We start from the raw sequence: 26,363 nt of genomic DNA, 5'->3' as shown, positions 1-26,363 counted from the left end.
GACAGTGTGCATTTGGCATTTTGAAAGGGAGATGGCATTTGTGGAATAGGTTGGAAGCAGCAGAAAAAAAATTCCCAAAGATTATAGCAACATGTTGTATTTTGCACAACATTTGTGAGACTAAGGGGGAGAACCTTAATGACAGGTGCAGGCTGAGGTACAGAAACTCACTCAGCGGTTTGAGCAGCCAGCAATGTGTTTAATATAAGATGCAAACAGCTGGGGCAGTATTGTCAGGTATTCCTATTGCTCTTATTTTGAGTCTTGGGCCTGAAACTGGTGGCTGTACATCCAACTGTTAACCCTGGAGAGTGGTAGAAGTTGTTTGTGTAGTTCAGTGTTTATTGGCAATGAAGAGCAACGTTGCAGCGATACCTATTGTACCTTGTCTCTTTGCCTACCCATGTTTGTAAAACTTTATGAAATAGCGCAAATTTAATTATTTTCTGTGTAAAATGAACTGTCAACTCCTTACGTGTGCAATTTTAAAGGTTTTTATTAAACTATTATGTGACAAACAGAAATGAACCATCAACTGACATGAAAATGAGAACTGTTTTGTTTCTTAATTAAAAGCTATCTATTATCTAACTATGAAGAATCATTTTATTACACCAGCAGTGAAACAAAACAGTAAAGTGCAACAGTACAGTACAAGGCACAACACAAGATGCAGCAGGGCTTATAATAACAGGCACGTATACCTCTTCTGGTGTATGGCCTTCTGGCATGGAGTGCAGAGACTTGAATTTACCAAGGGTGACAGAGGGCTCAAAAGAGCTCGGATCCTAGGTGCCACTGTTCTCGCTGCCCTGATCACCTCTAGGAGCAGTGCTGCGGGGGTACAGCAAGGAGGAGATGCTGTTGTTTCCAGCAGCCTGTATTGTCCAAGGGTTGCATAACATGGCTGCATGCAGGCTTGCAGTCCTGCATTGCCTGCCACCCTAACAGCAACATGTGCTGCAACAGGACATTTTGGCTTTATATAGCCTCCAGGAGTCACCTCTGCATCTCCCTTTTTCCATACTGTCTTTGGCCATGGCAACATTTTCCCTAGCAACTCTCATGCTGTCCTTTGCCACTGCAATGATCTCTGTGGAAAGCTCCTTATCAGATTCCCTCTCTCAATCCTCAGATACTGGGTTCACCTCTCTACATTTTTCTATTTGTTCTTTCTGTTTCATCACAAGTTTTCCATTTGCCTCCCATCCCTCAGGTTTGCCAGTTGTTCAGCCATTGATAAGGGCCTGGGATGGGGTTTACAAACTCCACACTGGAGAGGAAGGGTTAAGAGTCACTCTGGGCCCAGGCAGCTCTGTCCTGCCACTCCTGCAATGCATGAACAGGCTGGAAGAGGAGCTTTAAATGGGAGCAGAGTAGCTCACTTGCAGTCTGCCAGCAGAGGTTAGCAGATGTGCACTGTGGGAGGCTCAGCTGCCCGACCCACTGACTAGGGATGGCCTACCTGACCAGCTGAGGGCAAAGGGTGCTGGATGTGTGAAAGGTTGGAGACTTCTTCTTTATTTTGCTTACATGTCTCTGCTGTTCCCTCTTGTGTGGCTAGGCTGGCAGGAAGTTACCAGGGTGGCAACTACATAGCACTCCAGGGCGTAGGACTCAACTGCCTACCTTTGAGTCCTGGATTGGAAGCTGGTGGAAAGGGTGCATCTGGGTTCATCTACCAAACCCGTCATAGGGCTGGAGGCAACAAGACTATCTCTGATACTAGAGACTTGGGACTAGGAAGAGCCCATATCTTGAGAGTCCCGACTTTGGGACTTTCGCTGGGTGAAGCCTTAAATCCCCTTGCTGGGCAGCAGAACTAGCATTTTGTGGATTCTTTACATATCCCAGAAGGGTTGGACACAACTTATGGCCCAGCCAGAGAGCTGAGTCACAGAAAGGGAGAGACTGTATTGGCCAGAGAAGCTGTCAACAGGAGGCACAAAGACAGAAGAGATCCTGTCATGCCCTTGCCTAGCCACTAGGCAGCATCTGTGGGGAGCAGGCCCCCTTCACAAAGGCCTGTCTTTTGAGGGTCTGGCCAATGCTGTGGGGGTATTAAAAATGGCAAATGATTACTGATCGTGTTTTAGGGAGGCTGTGATAGCATTTTTTTTTAATACTAGGTGACTAAGAGGCAAAGAATGGCCTTATTCAAAAGGCAAAGGGTAGATCAGGGCGATACAGTGAAGTTATTCACCAAGATGCTCCCCCCAGAAGTATTACAGGAGTGGAAAGGAGTCACAAGCTAAGCCAGTAGGAATGGTCATGTAATTATTTCTCAATCTCTGAACAAAAACTGAGCAACTTCTCAGCATGACATTTTTGCTTAATCTCCCCTGCAGACAAGTTGAAAGTATAAAGAAAAATAGATAGGTTTCTGCAATGACTGAATGCTTCAGGAACTGTTACTCATCAGTAAAAATGAGTGTTGCAGGGCATTTAGTGGGCAGCCATTCTTTGTGGCTTTATGGGCATGCAATGCTCATGTCTATCTCATGAAAAGTGAGACCATGAACCAAACTTCTCTTCCTGTAACCACTGTCTGAATAAACTTTTGTATTTCACATAAAAGAATGTTTTCCTCATGTGAAGGCTGCACCATGCTCTCTGCCCTGCTTCTGGAAGTGGCTAACAGGGTTGGGGAGTGGTGGCAGCATTCTCCAGGCAGGACAGCTGAGGGAAAGGAAAATAGGGGACATAATATATGTGCCTTCTGAAAACAGTCAGTAGCCATGGCATTAGAATGAGACACAGGCTAATTGCCCCCAGAGCAGCTGTCATTTTGGAAAGATGTATGACGTGGGGATGGGGGGCGGTGAATAGACAGTGTGGGTAGAGGGAGGGAAGCAGGACCTCAGATTCGGGAAAAGCTTCTAGCTCATGTCTGCCTACAATGGCTGTGGCCATGGTGCACCCAGAACAGAAGATGGCATGGCAGGATAGCATAATAAATACAAATGTAAATTATTTAAAAAAAATAATAAACTTACATGCTGAGGTTCCCTCCATGGGATCAGCCCCCTCAGTCCTGATCTGGGTTTCTGCCTGGCAATCAGGGATGGTTGCTTCAGAGCAGAAACTGAGCTCAATTCTACTGGGCTATCATCAGGGTCCTGGGTCCTGCACAGATCCTGGCTTTCTGGGGAGATCTCTTAATTGGCCTCCTCATGTTCATTCCTCAATGAGTCTTGCTGGTCATCCTATGGGGGAAAAGGCAGCCAGCAGACTCCATAAGCTGCCTAGGTTGGGTGGTCTTGTAGTGTTATAAAATCCTCTCCAGTTCCTCAAAAATGGACAGGTTACATGTTCCCTGCTGGAATTTCTCAGTTCTCTGTCATTTCAACGGAGGTGCTCTGGAGCAGCTTGCTCTTGATCCAGCACTGTTCCGCATTCTGGTCATGGTCCCTCATGGACATCTGCCTAGCAATGGCCACAAAACGGTCTTTATTCCAATGGCTGCCACAAGAGGTCCCTGCACTGACACCTTCCCAGATGGCGATGAGACAGGATATTGGTGAAGCTGCTCAAGGCATGTTGTAGGTCTTTAGTAGTAAACTGGAATCCAGGGGTGAATGGACAAAAGCTGGCTGTGTGCAAGTTTATAAACGAGGGTGGGGACATCTGGTCAACTTGACCCCAGACCAGGGGAGGGCACAAAGGTAAACAGACAGATCAGTAATGGTCACACATAGAGGAGTGTGGGATAGCCTTTGCAGACTGTGGAAGTAGTTTGCAGCAGGATTGTGTGCACATGAACAATAGGCTGGACTAACTTGCTTCGCAGCAAAATTAGTTCACTTTAAGCACTCAAGAGTTTGCAATACATGTAGAGTCAGTGTGCTAAAAATGAACTGCATCATGTATACGCAAGTGTTTTCAAAGCAGATTAACTCAAAAAGCTGTGGATTAACCTTCCTCTGCCCCCTACATGTGGAGACATCCTTGGTGTCACTTTTAAAACCAGCAGGACTATACAGGTGCAGAATCTTAGTGGTGTCATTTAGCATACACATATGGTCCCAGAAATAACCACACACAACTCTTTTCCAAAAATCAGAAGGGGAGTCAGAAAGTAAAGAAGTCACTTTATGATATCTGTCAACATCCTGGATAGCTCTGCAGTGATTAACCATGTTGGTTTCTAGGGCAGGATTTCTAGTACCTGGGCAGACTAGAAGCCCACTGATATTTTCTGTTGGATCAGCCCTAGAGGACAACAGAAATGCTTTTTAAATCAGTACGTAAATACAAAAGAATGTTGAAGAGTTCAGATATCAGTGTCTCTCTTGCAAGGAACTGATGTTGTCACAAATATCCTAAGGGTATGTCTATACTACCCAACTGATTGGCGGGCAGTGATCGATCCAGTGGGGGTCGATTTAGCATGTCTAGTCTAGATGCAATAAATCAACCCCCAAATGCTCTCCTGTCAACTCCTGGACTTCACCGCCATGAGAGGTGCAAGCAGAGTTGACGGGGGAGCGGCAGCAGTCGACTCACCGCAGTGAAGACACCGTGCTGAGTAGGTCTAAGTACATTGACTTGAGCTATGTTATTCATGTAGCTGAAGTTGCATAACTTAGATTGATCCTCCCCACTTCACCCCCCCAGTGTAGACCAGGCCTAAGTCAGTGCAAGGTATGCCAATCCCAATCTGCTATAGGGGCCAAGTTGTGTGTCTCAGGAGAGTGTCTGTGCAAGGTTATTAACTTGAAGTAGAAATGGAATCCTGAAGTCAAGTCTCAATAACTAACGAAACCTCTGTTTACTTGTAAAATGTATGTATTAGATGTGTACTCATATATTTTAAAGCATTTGTCTTCACCTTTAGTTCTCAGTGACAAGTGTTAAAGTGAGTGAACCGTAGATATTTCAGAGTCCATCTCACCTCTACATTATTTCTAGCTGAAGTATAAGATCATATGTTCAAAGCAATATTTTTGTGTCCTACACACTGTACAGTCCGCTTGGAATTTCCTTTCTATGTAAACACTCTACATTATGTACTATTACTTCCTTCAAAAGAGTTACAAATTAAATGACAACAAACGGAAAACATTTATTGCTATGATACATAGTATCAGAGGGAAATAATTTTTAAAATAGGGTTTGAAAACTCCAAAAACTAAAGTCTTATTTGATTACAGAGGCTTTAGTGTGTGATTATACAATATTTGAATATTCTATAAATATTTATTTTATGCACAAAGAAAGCAAAGTTCAGGGAACAGTAAGCATCCATACTCTGCTGTATATACTGGTATTAGTTACAACTAGCAACCTGATCCTTCAAGGTGCTGAGTGCCTTCAATTACTGTTAACTTCAGCTCCCGCTAGGAGATGGGCAGCACCTCACAGGACTAGGCCCAAAGATGCAATGGAAGGAGTTATTACAGTAACGGGTGTTTCCTTTTTCTTATGGAGCAACTAAGAAAACTGCATTTTAATAGTCACTGTTATGCACCAGCACACCAAACTGCATATGACTGCATCACTTGTACACAATATTTTTTGATACACTGTATGTACAACATGTTTAGAATTTTCAGTACAGGTAGAGTTGAAATGGTCGTTATGTAGCACAGATTGCCACAGGAAAAAAAAGTACTCTTAAACAGTGTTTTAAATAGTGACGTTGAAATATTATTTTAGTGACTATATATCATCTGGAAAGTAAAAATAAAAAGTAGTATCTGACATACTTCCTGAAATTTTAATACTGGCTTTCAGGTATTAACAATCTAAAGTGCTTTCATGTTTCATACCTTTTTAAATTCTCAATTTATACAAAATTAAAATATTTTATAAAATTCTTTTGTAAATGTGTGAATGTACAATTTAGTCTACCCCTGTTGCCTTGCCCAAGAAATTTGCATTGCCATCTTCAAAATCTCTCTTTTGAAACCAAGGCTTTGAATTTGTTCCTTGAAGATAAGCATCCAGAAAGTAACAAATACCAGGAATATCACTGGGAAAGTCTGGAGGAAGTTCTTCTCTTGAGCGAGGTGTGAACACAAAATCTGGATATTCTTTTAGCAGCCTATGAGACAATTAAAATGACTTGATTAAATATGAAATCAAACATTAACTTCTATTGCTAGTGACAACATTCTTCTTTTTACATGTCTTGTAAATTGGAGCAGAACTTGTTCCAGTATCTATATGTTATTTTAAAAGAGGATATATTGTCTTGCTTATTTAGCATAACCTTTGCTCATTGATTGCTGGTACATGAGATATTCAAACAGGACGATAGTCTCTCCTTTTTTGTCCATACAAGGCATGTTTGTATTTCTCCTTGTTCTAAATGTACATGATAGATTTGTTGTTAACATTTCAAGAGACTATTTAGCATTAAATAATAAATCAAATTATTATATAAACCTAGCACCAGAATTCATCTTTCAACCAATGAGATGCTGAAGGATTTGTCAAGTAAAATATTTAGACCTAATATTAAATATAACCTTTATACTATTTTACACAAACTTCCACTAAAGCCAGTCATCTCCTCTGGCATCTGAATTACAAACAAAAAGTTTGCTTCTACACTTTAGAGATAATTATTGCACTACATATGTGAAGTTCTAAGACACCTTTGTGTGTAAACTATTAAAAGGCTGCAAGAAGACATGCAACCATCACCTTACAATAGTGCTGAACTGATAGGGAAAGGAATTCTCCATCTCAGCCAAATCCCTGCCATCACAACAAGCCTGACTGAAGGTCTTATTGAAGGTCAACAGATTTGGGCTCCTTCACACCAAGGGAGGTAGCAAATTCCATAATCAAGTGCCCCACATTGAGAATGTCCTTCCCAATTAAGTTGGAGAGATGAGGTGGGTGAGGTAATATCTTTTATTTGACCAGCTTGTGAAGTTGGTCCTATAAAAGATATTACCTCACCTACTTTGGCTCTCTAATATCCTGGGACTAACACATATACAACAACACTGCATACTTCCCCTTGAAGTATAAATCAAGGAACTATCAGCTCAAACATTCCAGTTGCTCTCAACTGCCAGGTAATACATGACAAAAATGGACTTGGATACCTAGGTCCAACTCATAAGGACTCTACAGATCAAAACTGGCACCTTGAATTGAACCCAGAAATGAAGTGGAAGCCAGTACAGTCTCTGAAACACAAATAAAATATAGTCTATGTGCAAAACACTGCTAAGAAAGCAAGCAAAATTTCCAAGTGGTCTTCAGGTGTAACCCTAAGTAAAGTATATTGTAATAATCCAATCTAGAAGTGTCACAGACATGACTAATGGTGTTGAAGACTACATCTGATATGTGACTACATCCTCACAACTTCTTTGCCATGTACATATAGAAAAAAAAAGCATTCTTGGCCACCAAGGTTAGCTTGACACTCTGAAGAAGCTAGGGCTCTAATAGACCTCCACTGTGAGCTAGAGGAACAAAAGGCAGGTACCTCCTTAATAGAAGGAACAAAAATCACTTCCCCATTGTCTCTGGTTTCTTCCCCCACCCACATCATCACCTCAGACGTTATCTGAATTCATTTTTCAACCAGCCCACTCTTATTCAAGCTGTGATCTTGGCCAGATGCTGGAAAACCCAACAGATTATATTGACCTGGGGATGTGAAATAAAGACTTAGAGCTGTGTATCATCAGCAAATTCAAACAAACCTTATTATTTCCCCTTGAGGCCTCAAATACACATTAAAAAGGAGCCGTGACAGAACAGGATCCTTCTGTATCTCACAAGGGAGAGCCCTCTAGCTGATTGATTGAATAATCTCCTAACCCTGTCTTCTGGGTCCTCTCTGTGAGAAAACAGCAGAGCAACTTAACTTCAACTCTGTGTCTCTCCAGCAGTGTCCACAGAACTGGCAACAATGCCTTGTGGTCAATGGCATCAAGGACTACCGACAGATCTAAAAGAATCAGTATGGGCCCCTCATATTTGTCCACCACTAGAAGATCATTAATTAGGGTGAACTGAATAGTCTGGGTTTCATACTGTCTAAAACTAGATTGAACTGGGGTCAACAAAATTTGTATAAATCAGATATCACTAGAGTTGCTTCACTACAATCTTCTCAGTTATCTTCCTTAAACAAGGAAAATTCAAGATCTGGTGATAGTTGCCAAGCTTGTCAATGTCTAGAGGTGTTTTCTTAAGGAGGAGCCTACCAACTGTTTAGTTTGGTTGTTATTTTCAAAGGTGTCTAAGTGAGTTAGGTTCCTAGCTCCCATTGAAAATCATTTAGCTCAATGAACACCAGATACCAGGAGATGAAGAAAAAGCAAAAGATACAAAGCGTCAAGGTTAGTAGCAAAATGTATTTCAGTTATCGGGACTTTTTATTGTTCTAAATAGGATGGGGAGAAAATACGTATTAGCTACTCAGCCTCACTCCACACTTTGCTTGCTGCTGTCCAGCTCCTGACTAAAAGTAATCAAGGTACAATCATGAGCAGTAAAATCAATGGATAAAATAGGAAAGCAAACAATATTTTGAAAAGAAAATGCGGGAAACAATTGTGAAAGTACTGAAGAAACAATCACTAGTTCTAGATTTTTTTTTTTTTTTGGTAACTATACACTGTAAATTACTGTACCTGTAAGTTGTTGGACTGACATTTATTTTCCTAGGTATACTGCAAGACTCAAACTTGTTGGCAAGGGTTACATTGTTTCCAAAGAGACAATAACGTGGCATTTTAACCCCAACAACTCCAGCAAAGACGGACCCAGAATGGAGGCCAATACGCATCTTTAAATAAAATATATAAAACAATATTTGTTAGCTAAAATAGTTTAATCCGTTGAAATCAGTTCATTTTATTGGTTCCTCCTTAACTAGAATGATCATGAGGTGGGGGTCATCTCCTTTAGATGCACATATTCCATTTTCATTAGCGGGAAGTAAACCTGCTCAGGGAAAGACTAAACTGCTTAATTTTACTGCCCATAAATATTAAACAGATATTCATTTGCTTACATAACTGTGATAAAGTTGGTCTCTACAGCCCTAAATTGATCTAGAAATGACATCAGGAGACACAGTAACTCTCAGTTTACCTTCCTGGGTATTTAGAGGGAAGATGGGCTGGTGATATGGTTAAATAAATGTAAGAAGCATTGGGTTTTGTCTTAAGGTCAGAGTCTGAGCTCTAAAGAAGGAAAATTCTGACACGTACACCATAGTTCCAGTGGTAGAGGTGGGCATACCTAGAATAAAGCCTGGTTCTAAGGTATGGGAATTGAGTAATTGAGCAAACAAGCAGGCTACCGAATGCATAGGTCGGTTGGAGTATGCAGGAGTCTCTTTTTCTGTAATTAGTATTAGGGTTTGCATAGTTTGCTTATTTGATATTGTTTTTTGTGTTCCTTCTGTTTTATTTGTTCTCCCGTTAAAGGACCTCTTATATGACGTATTCTCTCACATTTAGAGAGGGTCTCTCCAGAACAGTGTTTTGGCTCAGAGGTGGAACACTGTGGAGAAGCTTGCACTGCTACTACCTGTGCTATACCCATTCTTTTGCATCCCTACAACTCTCAATTCCACACCTTTAACAAGAGCTGAACTGATGTTCTGTATAGTTTTAAATAGAATAGCAGAGCACCCTGAAACAAAAACAACATCCACCCATATAGCAGAGCTCACAGATGTCTGAGGTATGGACACTAATATAGCGGTCTAGCTTAAAATAAGAAATTTGCAGTCAGGCATCTTTTTTCAGAAAATTTATTTAAAAAAATAGAATAACAAAGCTGAGAAACAGTGCACAAAACAGCCAATATTTCCATCAAGAGCTCAAAAATGGAGGAAGCGTCACTTTCATTTATAAAAAGCTTCCATTTGATGCTTGTAACTTCTTATGCAGTACACATTTTCTGCATCTCTTAAATGAATTTTATAAGTTTAATAGTATCTGTCTTTCAAAACTGACATCAGCAATTGTGATGGAAATTGTAAACTTCTTCATTAAATATTGTTAAAATGTTTCCAGGATCTTTCTAACTGTATTGTATATTTTTTAAATTTGTTGTGACTTATAATAAATAATGGGACATGTTTATAACAGAAGGGTGATATTCTTGCTGATAAAATGTAGAGTACGTACCCATCTCAAAATACATTTTCTTGGATTTCTATCTGAGCCACAAAAATTATTTTAACCCCAAAAAGAGGGACTGGATTTAAAAACAAATGAATAAAGATGCAAGGAAATGTACTCAAAAAGAAAAAAAATAATACTTAGGGTCTCAGAGGCCTATAGACTTAATAAAAACAGGACCCAATCCAAAGGCCACTGAATTCAATAGAAAGACTTCTCTTGACATATGTATTTTGGATGAGTGCCATATTTAGTACCTCCTGGTGAAACTGATAAAATGTTTAGTTGACCATTCCCTTTAATGCAAACATGCACAGGAGTAAATTCGTTCATACTAGTCCCATTTTTTTAATGAGATGTAAACCCATGCCTAAAATTAAGTACATGCTTTGTTAAACTGGGGCCTTACTGTATTGTAACCCCACCATAGCTGACTGAAGTTTTGCCCAAGTTGATATTAATGGTTTAACACAAAACTGGGATGGAAAAAACTGTCATGTTTTATACACTCTTGCAATAAGGATTATTGTTGTCCTTTTGGTGATTCATATTCACCCACTGCCTCAAAACAGATCCTTCCAAATGCAATTTTCTCAAGGATTTCATTTGAGAGAGAGAGGCTTGGTCTCCTAATTAAAGTACCATAGCAGAATATTGCCCATCCATGGCAACTTTATTGCTATGGAAACATTGAACAACAGTACAGTAATGTTCTGAGAATAATTTCAGAGAATTTCAGTCCTCCTAATGGATTTTTAGAGCTTTGGTTTAATCTTTCCCTTCCTTACAGAACCCTAATCTCTAAAAGAATTAAAACTCTGGTCCTCTTGTCAGACCATTCCCACACTCTCCCTGTTTGTTACAAGTTATTAAACATTACGTAGGTGTAATTTCATTGATGACAAAATAATAAACATTTCCACCCCAGCAAAAAAATCTATCCATTAATATGTTTCTAATATATTTGCCTGACCTTGATAGGCTCTCCATGGGGAGACATCACCTCATCTGACAGCTCCATCATCTTCAGTGCCATCAATGCTATTTGAACAGCGTGTGTCTCGCTTTCTTTGTGTAAACCTCCAGCCACGCAATAAGCATCTCCAATGGTCTCCACCTAAACATATACATTTGTCTCTTACTGTCTATGCAGTCTGAGATGAAGAAAACATATGGCATGGTTTTAAATGCTCTCAATAGGCCATACCCTGCAGTTCTTACTCAGACAAAACTGCCACTGGATTCAATTGAAGTTTTATCTGAGGAAAGACTGAGTCCTAAAAGATAATTGGACAAGTCCTGCAAAGAGCAGTTGCAAAGACTGCCTTGCACTGGTGATGGCAATTGCTTTTATTATGCTAAAATACTTTCCCCATGCTGTGGGACTCTGGCACCTGCTTTGATCAAATGCTTACCCCAGATTCACACCAGTGTACCTGAGAGCAGAATTTTAACCTAAGGCCTCTAACTTTCAGCAAATTTCCCGCATGGTTGCACAATCAGCTGACTTTGTAGACAATCTCTGTTTCATTTTGTGACCTGTCAAACTATTATAGTTAAGGTCTGTGTCAAAATAATTTTTCAAATCCTATTATTCTCTATACCAGCTTAGTCTCCCTTTCCTTCCTTCCCCCCTCCTCCTCCGACCCCCAAGATTGCCACAGAAATGCAATAAATTCTCTACCTTGTAGACATCTAGCTCTCCGCACTGGTAATCAAAGCGAGTATAGAGCTCATTAAGCATGGTGATAACCTGCATAGGTGAGCACTGGGCACAGATGGCAGTGAATCCTACAATGTCAGAGAAAAGCATTGTGACATTATTAAATTTCTTGGCTTGCACAACTTGTCCCTGCCACAGCTGCTGAGCAACCTCACCAGGAAAAATTGAGCACAAAAGATCTACTGTCTTCTTCTTCTCCTCTTCCAGAGCTTGGTGGGCCATCTCAAGAGTAGCTTTAAGCTTTCCTAATCTCTTCTTTAGTCCATCTTGAGCTCTGGCTTGTTCTCCTATCAAAACAACATCCCTCAGTGCATTATGAATTGGAATATCAGAAAGGTATAATCCACGTCCTGTAAAATCTTCTAATCTGTCCACACAGGGAGATCCCAAGAACAAGATGGCACTGGATTCAAAAATATAGATCATTTGGCCTTTAAGATCCATTACCTGAAACAATAAAAGAAAGAAGAGTCATCCACAGCTATGGCAATATTTCAGGAAGGGGAAGAATCAGGACAGACAGTTAGGCTGTATCACGCAAGGAACAGTTTGGTCCTATAGCCTTGTATTTTTTAAATAAATAATTAAAGGGAAACATATGGTGCTGTCAATTATCAGAACTACTGTTGGCCTCGTAGGAGCCAGGGTAAAGCAGTACTTACTGATAAATGCCTATTTCTGATATGGCATCAGTAAGTGTTGGTGTATACTGGGGAGAAACCAACAGCCAAGAGCATAATTTTGTGCATTTTTGGTGCGCATTTGTTGATCAGAAACCTATAGATTTTGAGGTAACAATTACATTATCTGTTTCATTCACCAACTTATTAATGTTTGTCTGTGTGTCTGAAGGAAGAGGGGAGGGAATCCGCTTCTATTTCAATAGAGGAACTTTACAAACTAGCACAATTTAAAAACGAATAGGCATAAGTAACATGAGCATCATGTTTTAATTATCCACTAAAGAAAGCAAAACGTTTTGCATTAACTATTTTCTTTTGTTTCCTTTCATACCTAATCATATAGTATGTGAAGGTATTGCATAGCTTTCAATAACATTGCTTTTATAGGGCAAATTTTCAAAGACCAGACACCCTATGCTGTTTGCAAATGGACATTTGCATGTGTATATACCTGCAAAGGCAAATGTATCTTTTGCAGGCACAAACGAATACACACACTTTTGGAATCTGTCATCTCTTTGAGTCTTTGAGATACTGCCTATTACTGTATTTGAGCCACTGGTAAGAGAAACAAACCTTAGATAAAGTCACTAAAGCAGCATTGTCATTTCCCCCACTTTAAGGTAAAAGTTGACTAAAACCTTTAATACATAGGGTTCTTGAGATGGTGGGGCTGAATGGCTCAGCTACTCATTAATGGGGTTTGGAGCCCATCACATATAAGTCATAAGTTTGAACTGAGCACAGGCCAAAAGCTGCTGTCTGAGCTACAGTATCTCAGCCTGTTTGCCAGTGACGCAGTGTTCACAGCACTAAATAAATAAATATATCACTATTTGGCATCCATGATGACACTGTCAGCAAAAGGTATCAAAGGCTGAATGAACCTGGAGAGTGAACTATCCTCTCGCCCTCTCCAGATCAGGGATAAGGCAGACTAGCAGGGCACTGTGGTAAAGCTTTCACTGCTACTTCCTCTGCCTCTGTTCTGCAGCCGCTCTGTCACTAAGCGAATGCAACTGTCTCCAAAGGGACAGTGCTTCCTTGGCTTTACTTTTCATCTCAACAATCAACTGTTACATTTTCTTAACAAACAAATATAGGGCCAAATCTTGCAGTCCTTATTCAGATTAAATTCCTAGGGAAGTCAAAGAGTTTTGAGTGAGTAAAAGCTTCAAAATTTGGCCTACATTTTGTTACACAACCTTCTGCATCTGACTAGAGGTGAAAGTCTAGTCTCCTGTTTCCTGGAGATACTCAAGTTTCGAAAATATTGTTATTATAATCATTATTTTGTAGTATTAGCTATTGGGAGGCAGAAAATCTAAGATTACAGACTGTGCCTTCTTTATAGTGGCTATTGATTTATAACCCTGCCTCCAATAAAGAAAAGCAAAGCAAATAAATGCTTCACAGAAATAATGCTTATGCATCAGTTCTTACCCTAGATGATTTCTTAACAGCATTGTCCCAACTCTTCACTCGTACGGTAAACTGCATATTGAGCATTGTCATGATCCCACTAAATGTGCAGTTTATTCTAGGGGTAAGAATTTCAAAATATTCCTCAAAGTTAGGATTTGCTAAAAATTCTCTCCTGTTCAAAAGTCTCCTTATCCCATTGCCAACTTGTAGAACAGCCATATCCTTGTCAAACATGAAATGAAATGGGAAAGTCTTACAGAACAGAGAGGCGGAAATCACAAGAGAGGACTGTGGTTTACATGGAGATAAGGAAGGTCTTGTGCTTTTGACTAGTACAGAGTACAACAAATATGGCTGGTTAATAAACTCCGTGCAGTCATTACGAAAGCAGGGGGGCATCAGCATCACTTCCACTTCGGTTTCATACAAAATATGAGCTGCTGCCTTAATAATGCCAGGCAGAATGAGACTAGTTATTTTCTTAGGAAAGAAACAGTACACATTTAAGAAGTCTTGATCTTTTTCCAGGCATAATATGGATGCTTCCTCAAGTTTTCTCTTTTTGTCTGCTTCTTGGCAATGGCCACTCTGCTTCAGAAGGGTATTGAAACTGTTCAAGAAGTCCTTAAGGGTTCCTCCAACAACTCCTAAGATGTGTTCATCCTCTTCATAACATATTTTGAATAGCTCTTCACCAAGATATTCCTTTACAGTTTCAACTGGAACACCTACAAAGGTAGACCCACATTTCAGTCAATCACTTTGAGTTTCAATCCTTTTTTTCGCCCCAGCACTAACTCATACCCGTCTAGCATTACACTTCCCCATCCCAGCACAGCCTTCAAAAGAGACTCTGGGTTAGAAGTAACTTAATTAAGTCATAATATCCACTGACTGGGAAACACAGAGTCTGGGTAGAACTTGCACCCTAACCTCTTGTTTTCTCCTTATATAATCTCCCTTACCAAATACAAGATTTGTCTCAGCTAAACATATTCTGCCCAGGAATGCTGAATTGGGCTCCTCAAAACTTTGCCAGTGCCATTCCTAATCAGTTAGTAGGTCTTGCTATTGAAGGACACAAGACTCCACCTTCCCTCCAGAGATGCAGAAAGAGCCACTCTTGGTGGGAGCACTCTTGGCTTCAGGAATTAAAGCATACTTTGGCACAGCACTTACCTCTAGGTCAGTAAGCTAGTCCTATATACAGAACAGCTAAAAATAAGACAGGGACTGTTCATGTTAGAAAAGAGATGACTAAAGGGGATATGACAGAGGTCTATAAAATCATGAATGGTATGGAGAAAGTGAATATGGGAGTGTTATTTACCCTTTAACATAACACAAGAACCAGGGGTCACCCAATGAAATGAATGGGCTGGCAAATATACAGAAGTACTTCTTCACACAACCCATAGCCAATCTGTGGAACTCATTGCCAAAGGATGTTGTGAAGGCCAAAAGTATAACTGGGTTAAAAAAAGAATTAGATAAATTCATGGTGGATAGGTCCATCAATGGCTATTAGTCAAGATGGCCAGAGAAGCAACCCAATGTTCTGAGTGTCCCTAAACCTGTGACGGCTAGAAGCTGGGACTGGATAACAGGAGTTAAATTACCCTGTTCTGTTTATTCCCTCTGAAGCATCTGGCACTGGCCACAGTCTAAAGCAGGGGTCAGCGACCTTTCAGAAGTGGTGTGCTGAGCCTTCATTTATTCACTCTAATTTAAAGTTTTGCATGCCAGTAATACATTTTAATGTTTTTAGAAGGTCTGTTTCTATAAGTCTAATATATAACTAAACTATTGTTGTATGTAAAGTAAATAAGGTTTTTTAAATGTTTAAGAAGCTTCATTAAAAATTAAATTAAAATGCAGAGCCCCCTGGACCAGTGGCCAGAACCTGGGCAGTATGAGTGCCATTGAAAATCAGCATGCATGCCATAGGTTGCCTACCCCTGGTCTAAAGACAGGATACTGAGCTAGAAGGACCATTAGTCTGACCCAATATAGCTGTTCTTATGAGTTTCATGTTTTAGATCAAACTTGATCTGTTTTCCTCAGGCTGCTAGTTATTTAGAGGGTAGTACAGGTTCAAACAAATCTGGATTTCAATTTCAATTGAAAATGCTTGACCAGCCATATCTGTAACCCACTGGTGAGTATGTGTAACATGTTCCACTCTGATATGAGTCTGTTACAGCCCTACATAAAGAGCTTTGGCTCTTTATCTCAAGTTGTACAACTCATGCTTTTAGCTCTTTTAGCATTTAGCCCCTAGTTCAATCCCAGATGTGTCAGCCAAGATTGGTGATTACTTAATATTATTTAATGGTATCATATTACCTGCTGCATTTGCATGATCAGTGACTATTTTTTCAAAATCTTCTCTCTCCCCATATTTCCTGCAAAGACCATAAAAATGTACGTTTAAAAAAATTATCTGCAAACTCAACAATAAAACTTAATGAAGATCACATTGCAATGAAAAAAAGACTAGGGAAGTAAAATAAAATATCTTCCCCATGCATGCTGTGTACAGATTGGCTCTGTTGATAAATATGCAAACTTTCATTTAGTCAGAAATGGGCCTTGGTACAATATTACATCATCCTGTAAACTTGTGATACATTAATGTTTTAAGTGGTGTGATCTTGAATTAAATGGTAAGAAATATAGATCAAATGCTATGGACCTTAACTGATTGAAATTCTCATTGACTTCAGCATTTGGGCTTATGGTGATATTTCCTACTTACCTGTACTTGTATTCTATAATCAGGCATTTATTGAAATTATGCATTTCTCTGACTTAATTTACATTAAAAATGCATGTCAGAAAATATTTCTGTTTTACTGATAAATATCAGGGGTAATCCCACCGATCTCAAAATTAATTAGTTCAGTGGAGTTGCTCCAGATTTGCACAAGACAAAAATTAGGCCCACTGAATTCTCTCGAGGTAACCAGAATTCACTGACAAATTTTGAGCTAAACTAAGGATTATCCTTACCTTGATTTAATCAATACATCTTGAAGACATTGTACATATACTGTTCCCTACATTCTGAATCTGAAATACCTGGAAAAATACATATCACCATAGTACTGTAAGTGTCTACATTCTTCATTATCATCCGGATTTTCAATAGCTTATTTTTTTTCTCTTTCAGACTAACATTCTAAAAGGAATATAAAATTAAAGATCACAAAAAAAAATAATCTCCATTGATGAACCATTCAGGAAGCAGCAATTAACATATACTATCCGATTAGTTAATTTTGGATTAGTCAGTATCTGTAAAGTACTTTTAAAATGTAAAATATAATAATATTTTACAGTGGGCCTAATAATATTTTACAGTGGGCCTAATTTATAATAATATTTTACATTTTAAAAGTACTTTACAGATACTGACTAATCCAAAATTAACTAATCGGATAGTATATGTTAATTGCTGCTTCCTGAATGGTGCCACATAGGAATTGTATAGTCTATATTGTTGTTTTTAGTAGAAACGTGTCCCCCTAATTTAGTATTGTTTTTCTCCTGCAGATACAAACAATAAACACTTAGGCCAACATTTTCAAAAATATCCACTAATTCAGGAGGCATTATTTTTTGAATGCCCAATTTGAGATACCTTGAGGGGCCTCATCTTTTAGAGATGCTGAGCACAGTTAGCTCCCATTGACTTTGACTGAGGGTATGTCTACACTGCAGTTAAACACCTGCAGCTGACTCATGTCAGCTGACTTGGGCTAGAGGCTGTTTAATTGCAGTATAGGCATTTAGGCTCATGCTAGAGCCCAGATTCTGGTACCCTCTGCCTCCAGCCAGAACCCAAACATCTACACTGCAATTAAACATCTACAGTGCACATACCTGCTGCCGCCACTGTTAGTTGGACTCCTATAAACACTCCTGGCTACCTACCCAAGGGGTGGTCCCTGCACCAATGTTGTTGAATTAGCCTAGGGATCGGCAACCTTTGGCACACAGCCCATCAGAGAAATCCGCTGGCGGGCCAGGACGGTTTGTTTATCTGCAGCATCTGCAGGTTTGGCCGATCGTAGCTCCCACTGGCCGCAGTTCACCGTTTCAGGCCAACGGGGGCTGCAGGAAGGGTGGCCAGCACATCCCTTGGCCCACGCCACTTTCCGCAGCCCCCATTGGCCTGGAATGGCAAACCACGGCCAGTGGGAGCTGCGATCAGCCAAACCTGAGGACGCTGCAGGTAAACAAACCATCTTGGCCCACCAGCGGATTTCCCTGACGGGCCGCGTGCCAAAGGTTGCCAATCCCGGAATTAGCCAGTTAGTTATTTAAGTCAGACAACACCTCTGTAAGTATTTTTAAATAAACTGTTGCACAGAGAAATTAAGTGACATGAACAAGGCCACATATCAAATCAGTGGTGGAAGTGAAAACAGATCTCAGGAATCCTGATTCCCAGTCACCTTCACTAACCATTCCTTTCCGCTCTCCTTTACCAAGTGTTATTTTCACAAACACATTAAACGTACCTGTTTTCTTTTATTTTGTTCTTTGCTAATGTTCTCTGAAGTGCAAGATGTAACCTTTCAAACTGGAAATGAAAAGAGATAAGTTTATTAAAATGTCAGTTGCTTAAAATTGTAGCTGAGTCCTGGCCTGACATGAGCAATTAACATTTGGCTGGAGGTTTCATTTCTTGGAAGACAGAATGGGAGATGAACAGACCATTAGGTTGAAAACCATAGAATGTCTGAGTCAACTAAGACAAGAGGGAGAACACTCAGAGAACCATTCACTAGGAATGTAGACATGAGGTAAGGAATAGGTCGAGCATGTACAATTCAGGGACAGAGCATGCTACACTGGGAATTTTTCTTTCAAAGTAATCAAGCCAATCCAAAAATACGTGATGTAAGGTATAGTAAATGCAGTGAGATGTGTAAATGTATGTAAAGGGAGAGAGTTTCTATATAACTTTGGAGCTTTGATTTACTCTGCATCCACCCCCAGGTTTGAGTTGGATCAACTGAGCGTAGTGTTGCTGTATGCCAAACAAAGGCACCTCGTGACAAAATCTGGAGTTGAACTGAATTTTCTGGATCCCAGAAAACTGGATGAAGTGTTCTGGATAAGCTGAGTGGAAAAGGTCTCAGAGGAATCCAACAAAAATGTAATAAAGAGAGTTATATTATTATAAAAAGACTTTATTTGCTTTTTAAGAATTAATATTCCCTTTCAAAGAGTGAAAGTCATTAGAAAACCATAAAATATCAATTTTTAGAGATTAGTTTATGTTGGTATCTTGAGTTCCAGTAACAGTCTAATCAAGTTCTGTGTCAATGTGCCACTCTGGTGTTGTATTCTAAATATGGCGATGTGGCTTTACTTCCATGTTGCTAGATCCTGATAAGGAAAACACCGTTTCTAAAATGTAGCTTTTGACATAATCAGCTCTACTTTCTATTGCCATAAATTAAAAATGAAAAAGACTAAACACAATAGAGCAAAACTGCCATAAGACATGTGTCTGTAAGAATAAGAAAAATAATTATAGAATCATAGAATATCAGGGTTGGAAAGGACCTCAGGGGGTCACCTAGTACAACCCCCTGCTCAAAGCAGGACCAATCCCCAACTAAATCATCCCAGCCAGGGCTTTGTCAATCTGGGCCTTAAAAACCTCTAAGGATGGAGATTCCACCACCTCCCTAGGTAACCCATTCCAGTGCTTCATCACCCTCCTAGTGAAATAGTGTTTCCTAATATCCAACCTAGACCTCCCACACTGCAACTTGAGACCATTGCTCCTTGTTCTGTCATCTGCCACCACTGAGAACAGCCGAGCTCCATCCTCTTTGGAACCCACTTTCAGGTAACTGAAGGCTGCTATCAAATCCCTGCTCACTCTTCTCTTCCGCTGACTAAATAAGCCCTGTTCCCTCAGCCTCTCCTCATAGTCCTCTCCTCTCCTCAAGTCATGTGCCCCAGCCTCCTAATCATTTTTGTTGCCCTCCGCTGGACTCTCTCCAATTTGTCCACATCCTTTGTGGGGGGCCGGGGGGAGCGGGAGGGGGGGAAACTGGACGCAATACTCCAGACGTGGCCTCACCAGTGTCGAATAGAGGGGAAAAATCATTTCCCTTGATCTGCTGACAATGCTCCTACTAATGCAATGTTTTCATATTGCAGTTAACTTTCTCCTAAAAAACTAATTATATTTGTTATACATCCCACATTGAAGGACAACAGATAATGCTTCTCTTAAGCAATAACATTTCTACGGGCATTAAGTGCTGTAATTTTTTTCCTGGCAATTTTAGGAAGTAATGTTGAAGGGGTCAAGATGAAAAGTCATAAAATATAGTTTCCAAAATAAGCACCAACCAGTGCCTCAAGTAACCACTACACCCATTTTTGTGATGATAAAATACATGAGAAAAGAGAATAGTTTTGAATATAGGAATTCCCATAACCCCAGCGTGACTTTGTCCATCTAAAAAAGGCATCCTAAGGGTGAAATTCTGGTTACTTAAAGAGCCAGGTGAAAAGCCTTGGTGAGAATGGCCGACTAGGGTACCTGGAGAATATAATCCAACCCCCACTCCAGCTCACACTTGCACATCCACTCTGCAGTTCCTACTCCAGCCTCTGGCCACAGCTCTCTGCACCCACCTTATATACGGCTCTGGACTAGTGAATCTGCCCTGTGACTGGATCTATTGACCATGCCCCAGCACCACTCAAAACCCACACCTCCATGGTCCAGCACAGAAAACCACCAGGGAGCATGCTATACTCTCATTTCAGGGTCCCTGTATGCAGACTCTCTTTGGTCTGGCCTGTCTACCCCCAATAGAAATGTATCAGTTCCACTGTAATTTCTACTTTGTATGCTTCCAGAAGACAGGCCAGGAAGGAAGGATACTCTGCCAGAAAAACAAATATCATAAGAAAGGCAAATAGTTTGGTTTTCAAATAAACCCAAAAGTGAACAACTGTTCTACCTCATTTAATCAAGATGTAATTCACACGAACATATCAACAGGAACAGATTGTGGAGGGCCATCCAACTCCTCACTCAACTCCAAGTATTGTACTCTTATCATTCCAAAAAAAAAAAAAAAATCCAAACCAGCAAGGAAACAAAAAACCCACATGCATTCTCTTGTATTTTGAGCCTAATGAAAAGTTATTTGAGGCCATATTGTGCCCTTGATTCCTACGCATAAGTCTCACTGATGTCAATGGAAGCGACCCGCTCTGATCAGGGACACAATCTGGCAATATGCTTTGAAGTTTTCAAATTGAAAAAAGGGTGACATAAATCACTGTTAGGCAAGGCAGCACAAGGTAATCTAGTAAGAAATAAGCTTTTAAACAAACTTAAATCCATCTTGAAAGGGGGATGATTGGGAAAATAGGCCCTGATCCTGCAGCTGATAGGATGAAAACAGACTGCTGTGACTGCACAGAGCTCCACTGATTTCAATGACTGCTAATTCATGTTGTAGTGACCTTGGGCTAGGTTCTTTGCTGGTGCACATGGTCACAGCATCAATGGAGTTGCATCGTTTTATACCTGATGAGGATCTGGACTATGGTTTTTCTATATGGAAGAGCTGTGTACACTTACATCATTCTCCAAATAGCAAATAAGAGAGAGAGAGAGAGAGAGAGAGAGAGAGAGAGAGAGAGAGAGAGAGAGAATTAGCAGCAACAAATTAAAAATAAAATTAGCCAAACAAAATATGCTTGGGTCACAGACAGTATTTTAACAAATGAGTGTGGTGGGACCACTGCAAGAAGGCACTGTGGCCAATACATTTGCCTACAGAATTTAATTTCCTCTGAATTTACAACTGACTGTTTTAAGTGATGGCTGTCTTTCATGTCACTGCACCAAGCAGAAGGTAAAAAAAGAGAGTCTATTAAAAATTGATAGGCTGAGTATAAGAAATGGAAGTATGGTGAAAACAGACATGCAAATAGAATGAACAACATTCCATCGCCTGCAGAAATGTGTGCTGAATGTCACCAGCCAAGCTAACATAGACACTCAGCACATCAACAGTTGAAAACTTATTTCCCCCCATTAAGAATTCATGACAACCAACTTGACCACTGATCACCAACTTCTCATCCACTAGAAGGTCCCAGCATGCACTATACACATGACATCACACCTATCATGGAACTCAGTCTAAGCCAGACAATTGGACTATGTTTATGCTGCAGCTGGCAGTGCATCTCCCAGCCTGAGTAGACAGATTGCTCTAGCTCTCCTCGAGCTAGCATGCTAAAAATAGAAGTGTGGATGCTGTGGCATGGATGGTGGCTCAGGATAGCCACTTGAGTCCACACTCACCCAACACCCTGGGTCCAATCTTGGGTGACTAGCACAAGCTGACACCTATGCTGCAACACCTATGCAAGCTAGCACAAGCCTGTCTATATGGACTGGCAGTCTCCCTCCCATCTGCAGAGTACATATACCCTTGCAGGTCAAGCAGATGCTTCTAAAATCTGTTTGGTGCAGGTTCACTTAGCTCCTTTCATTGAGTCAAACCCTCAGGACTTAATCCAGTTCTCACTACTGTTGAAATCAGTGGAGTTTGCCTATGCATGGACCTCACTATTTGGGCAATGTTTAATTGTTTATTTTTAGTATTTAAAACAACTACTATCAATACTTTTTGAAACCGATATTGTGCATGCAGAATGTGGCACCTAACTGCTCAGCTAGTTTGAGCAGGGCACGTGAATCCTCTATTTCCTTTTGCACTAGGCCTTAAGTTGCACCGGTGAAAATATGTCTTTACTATTTCTGCATGTCACTGTTATTTGTATTATTAATTTAGCGCAGACATTCTGTTCAGTGCAATTCAGTAGGAAATGCTTCAAGCAGTTGGAAGCTAGGTGTGGTAACCCTTAATGAGGCGAGTAGGCCCTGGCTTCAATACTGCACATAGGCATCCTGTTGACTTCAGAAGGACTACTTGTATGAGAAAGCATTACAGGTTTGGGCCCTAAATCAAACACAAACAATACAGTTTAAACAAGCAATATGCCAGAAGGGCCTTCAGTATAGAAGCATTATGGCAATAGCTATTTTGCATTTTTATTAAAAGGATTTACCTATCTGTAGTGGATTATGTGTAAGGATTTGCAGAAGAAATTTATTTTTAAGGAGTGATTTAAATGAAGTGATGGAGGATGATTAATGTAAACGGAGAAGGGAGGCCTTTGAAGAGTACTGGGCAGCATGGAAGAAGGGATGAAGCGAAAGAGGCACAATGATTCCAGATGGATTTTGGCACAATTATATCCAGCAGTAGTGGGAGAATGAAGAAATGAGAGCAGAGATGTAGGCAAGGGCAAGGCCTTGAAGGAAGAACAAGGAGCTTGAACTTGATTCAAAGACTTACATATACTTTAATGCTTATTTAAAATGCATTCTTTGAATGTTTATCCCTAATGCTCTAATAAAATATCATTATCAGTACACTGTAATCATATACCTCAGGAAAGAGCAGTTTACAGATGCTTTCAGCTAACGTGTGCAGATACACTCTGCTTCTACTGGTTTTCCTTTGTGGAAGGGTCCCATGAGTGTCTTTTTCACTGACTTCTTTGCAGATGGGCAAAGCTGCTCTAGAACTATTTGGCACTTCTGCACATTCCTCCTCATGTTCATCAGATATACGACTTTGGGTCAGTAAGGAGAAAGGACATTCCCCAGTGATCTTCAAGTCTTTCAGTTTGGTACAGAACATACTGTACAAAGTCTCTCTGTCTATTGAGATTAAGAGTACTTTGCTTTGTGTTTAATTCTCTTCTGCTGACTGACAGTAGAAGCCAGAACAGTAGATGAAGGCAATTGCTGTGGAAGATTTGTCGTTATAAATCACTGCAGGAACAGATGTAGCTTTATAACCCTACAAAACAAGAGGAAAGAAAAAAAGAGAATCAAAACATGAAAGAATGATAGTGTACACTAATTTAGTTTGCCTTATGGCTATGGAAATGTCAAGTTATGGTAAGGTCAGCCTTACCATAACCTGGAGGCTCTGACCCAAGAAAGAACTTAAGCACATGCCTAACTTTAAGCACATGAATAATCTCATTGACTTCAACTACTCATGTACTTAAAGTTATGTGCATGTTGGATTGGGGCCCTGGTAGCTAATGCAGAAACGTATTTTATCTGAACTGTAACTGTGATCATGTTGAAGGATTAGATCTCTGTTGAAAAAAACAAACGAAGACACGCTGACAACAGTCAGAAAACATATTTCATTCCTGTTAAAAAAAACCTACCTGAAGTGAAACAATGGGATTTGTTTTTACTAACGTGGGAATTTAAGCCTCAGTGCTCTTGATACTCACAGTATCACATTCATAGTCGGTGCAAGTATGACTGAGTTGGATCTACTTGCACTTCTGGAATGTAAGACCATGGATGTCAAGATCCAGCCCCTCAGCTCAGGGCTGTTGTCCTGGCCATGCAGGTAGAAAGGCAAGCTGCAATAGATGTGGTTTAATTAGGTTGCAACTCTATTCACTTAACACATCTGGGAATACACAGCAATAAATTGTACATTGCTGGTCATCTTTCTTTCCTTAATGATTTGGGTGGGCTGCCATCAGTTCTCCCTATTTCCATTCTGGTCCAAGCCTGTTGCTGGGACCCCACCATCCACCCCTCATCTGAGGATTAAAGGGGGGTGGGAAAAGGGTGGATTTGTCTCCCATGGAACCAGATTTTAGAAGCTCCAACCCTCCTTTTCCCAGCTTCCTTAAAGCTACTTCCAACTCCTGTTTATCAGTCAACTATATCCTCTTTGTAACAAGTATATGCCACACCTGTTACCTCCTAAATTGCGATGTCTTGATTTAACCTCCAGACTGGGGGCAGGGACAATTATGGAATGCGATAGACAAAATTCAAAAAGTTAAAGCTTTATAAACCATTAAAACACAAATTTTCAACATCACATGTCAAAATATAGAAAGTAAATATCCAGAAATCAACAAATTTGCCAGTTTTTACTATGCGTTTTAGTCCATTTATAATAAACCTAATTCAAAAGTCTAAATCACAGGATTTTGACTCTAAAAAGTTCTCAAGCAGCATTCTTCTTTCTTTGCCTATCTGTAAACTCTGATTATCATCAATGGAAACATTTTTTCATCAGATTCTATATGTATGGTGAAATCAACATTTACCAACATTTATCCATAAAAATCGAATCCTTCCAGCGTGATAATAATGTATATGCTACATTGTTAAAAATGTTCTTTAGGTCTTTGATTATCCTTAAGCAAATGCTTCAGTGCTTTGCTGAATCGGGACCTTACTTTTTAAGAACAATGCTGATTCAGTTTAATATAATTACTGAAGCACTTTGTATAAACACTGTACCAAATACACTAGGATTTAAGAAAAAAGTTTCTTTTTGAAAAGATCTTTTGTAAAACAATGTAGCATTGAAATACAGTGATCATTGGAAAATGGCTCCCGATGAATGAAATTCTTCATTTACACACACTGCCTCTGATTAGAAATGAACTGTACGAAAATTTCAAATTCTCAGCTTTTGAAGAATGAAGGGTTGCATTAACCCTGGTAGCATTTGAACCTATGACTCCAGTAAGTCTAGTTATTCGAAACACAAGCTTGATCGTCTTACAATTGAAGTCTATGTCAAAACCCGCATAAATTTTCAAGTGAGAAGAATTAGGGCCTTGATGATTCCAATAATATTAATAAAAATATTATTACTGTACTAATATTTAAATTTCAACACAGTTTAAGAAAAGGCTGAAGCTTACTCCTAACAAAGGTTTTCCTAACAACTATTTGTTATTACTATCACTAAGTACATTATTTTTTTTACAAAAAGAAACTGGATGGCCCTTTGGTACATGATATCTCCATTCAAAACCACAATGCACTGAATTAGCCTAACAAAGTAGGGCCAAACCATGACCTTTACATGGCCTTACACAGAATCAAACCTTTAATGAAAACAAAGTAGGAAACATAATTCTACAGTGTCTTGTCAGACTCGTGTACAGAAACATATCGACAGTAGCAAGACAATGCATTATCATGCTACTGTTTACTGGGGAAATATCATTAGTTATAATGGGCCTTAAAAAAGTATGAGAAATATGAGACATGGAATACATCACAGCCTGAATCAGACAGTCCCAATACTTGTTTGAAGATTGATGGTTGCTCATAACACTTGAACACACCCACTGACAACAAATTATAATTTAAAGAGATATGAGGAAACTTGGAAAGTTTCTAGCCCTGTCCTTGCTGCCCAAATCATGCTCTCACAGAGTCTACCCCAGGACAACTTCTAGTGTTAATTCATGTTCTCCCTCTGTCTCATATTAATTGTCATGAGATTTACC

General features: G+C 39.9%; 1 protein-coding gene across 7 annotated transcripts in view; it reads right to left on the bottom strand.

Moving 5' to 3' along the window:
• Nucleotides 1-4,621: 4,621 nt before the first annotated feature.
• Nucleotides 4,622-26,363, bottom strand: part of GUCY1A1 (guanylate cyclase 1 soluble subunit alpha 1) — a 139,374-nt gene continuing 117,632 nt past the window's right edge. For 5 of the 7 annotated variants that reach the window (XM_039539154.1, XM_039539152.1, XM_039539149.1 and 2 more), the window contains exons 2-9: nt 23,456-23,872; nt 18,467-18,528; nt 16,287-16,345; nt 13,959-14,668; nt 11,794-12,279; nt 11,083-11,226; nt 8,607-8,761; nt 4,622-6,046 (exon numbers count right to left, since the gene is read on the bottom strand). In XM_039539154.1, coding sequence (XP_039395088.1) covers nt 5,845-6,046; nt 8,607-8,761; nt 11,083-11,226; nt 11,794-12,279; nt 13,959-14,668; nt 16,287-16,345; nt 18,467-18,528; nt 23,456-23,710 — 2,073 coding nt within the window. In that variant the 5' untranslated portion in view covers nt 23,711-23,872 and the 3' untranslated portion in view covers nt 4,622-5,844. Of the gene's footprint in view, nt 6,047-8,606; nt 8,762-11,082; nt 11,227-11,793; nt 12,280-13,958; nt 14,669-16,286; nt 16,346-18,466; nt 18,529-23,455; nt 23,873-24,323; nt 24,459-26,363 lie in introns of all 7 variants that reach the window. The other 2 variants (XM_039539151.1, XM_039539155.1) reach the window with 2 other exon arrangements.

The sequence above is a fragment of the Mauremys reevesii genome, linkage group 5, assembly GCF_016161935.1.
Source record: "Mauremys reevesii isolate NIE-2019 linkage group 5, ASM1616193v1, whole genome shotgun sequence".
NCBI classification, from domain to species: Eukaryota; Metazoa; Chordata; order Testudines; family Geoemydidae; genus Mauremys; species Mauremys reevesii.
The sequence above is the reverse complement of the archived record's forward strand: the minus strand, read 5'-3'. Positions and strand labels throughout refer to the sequence as shown.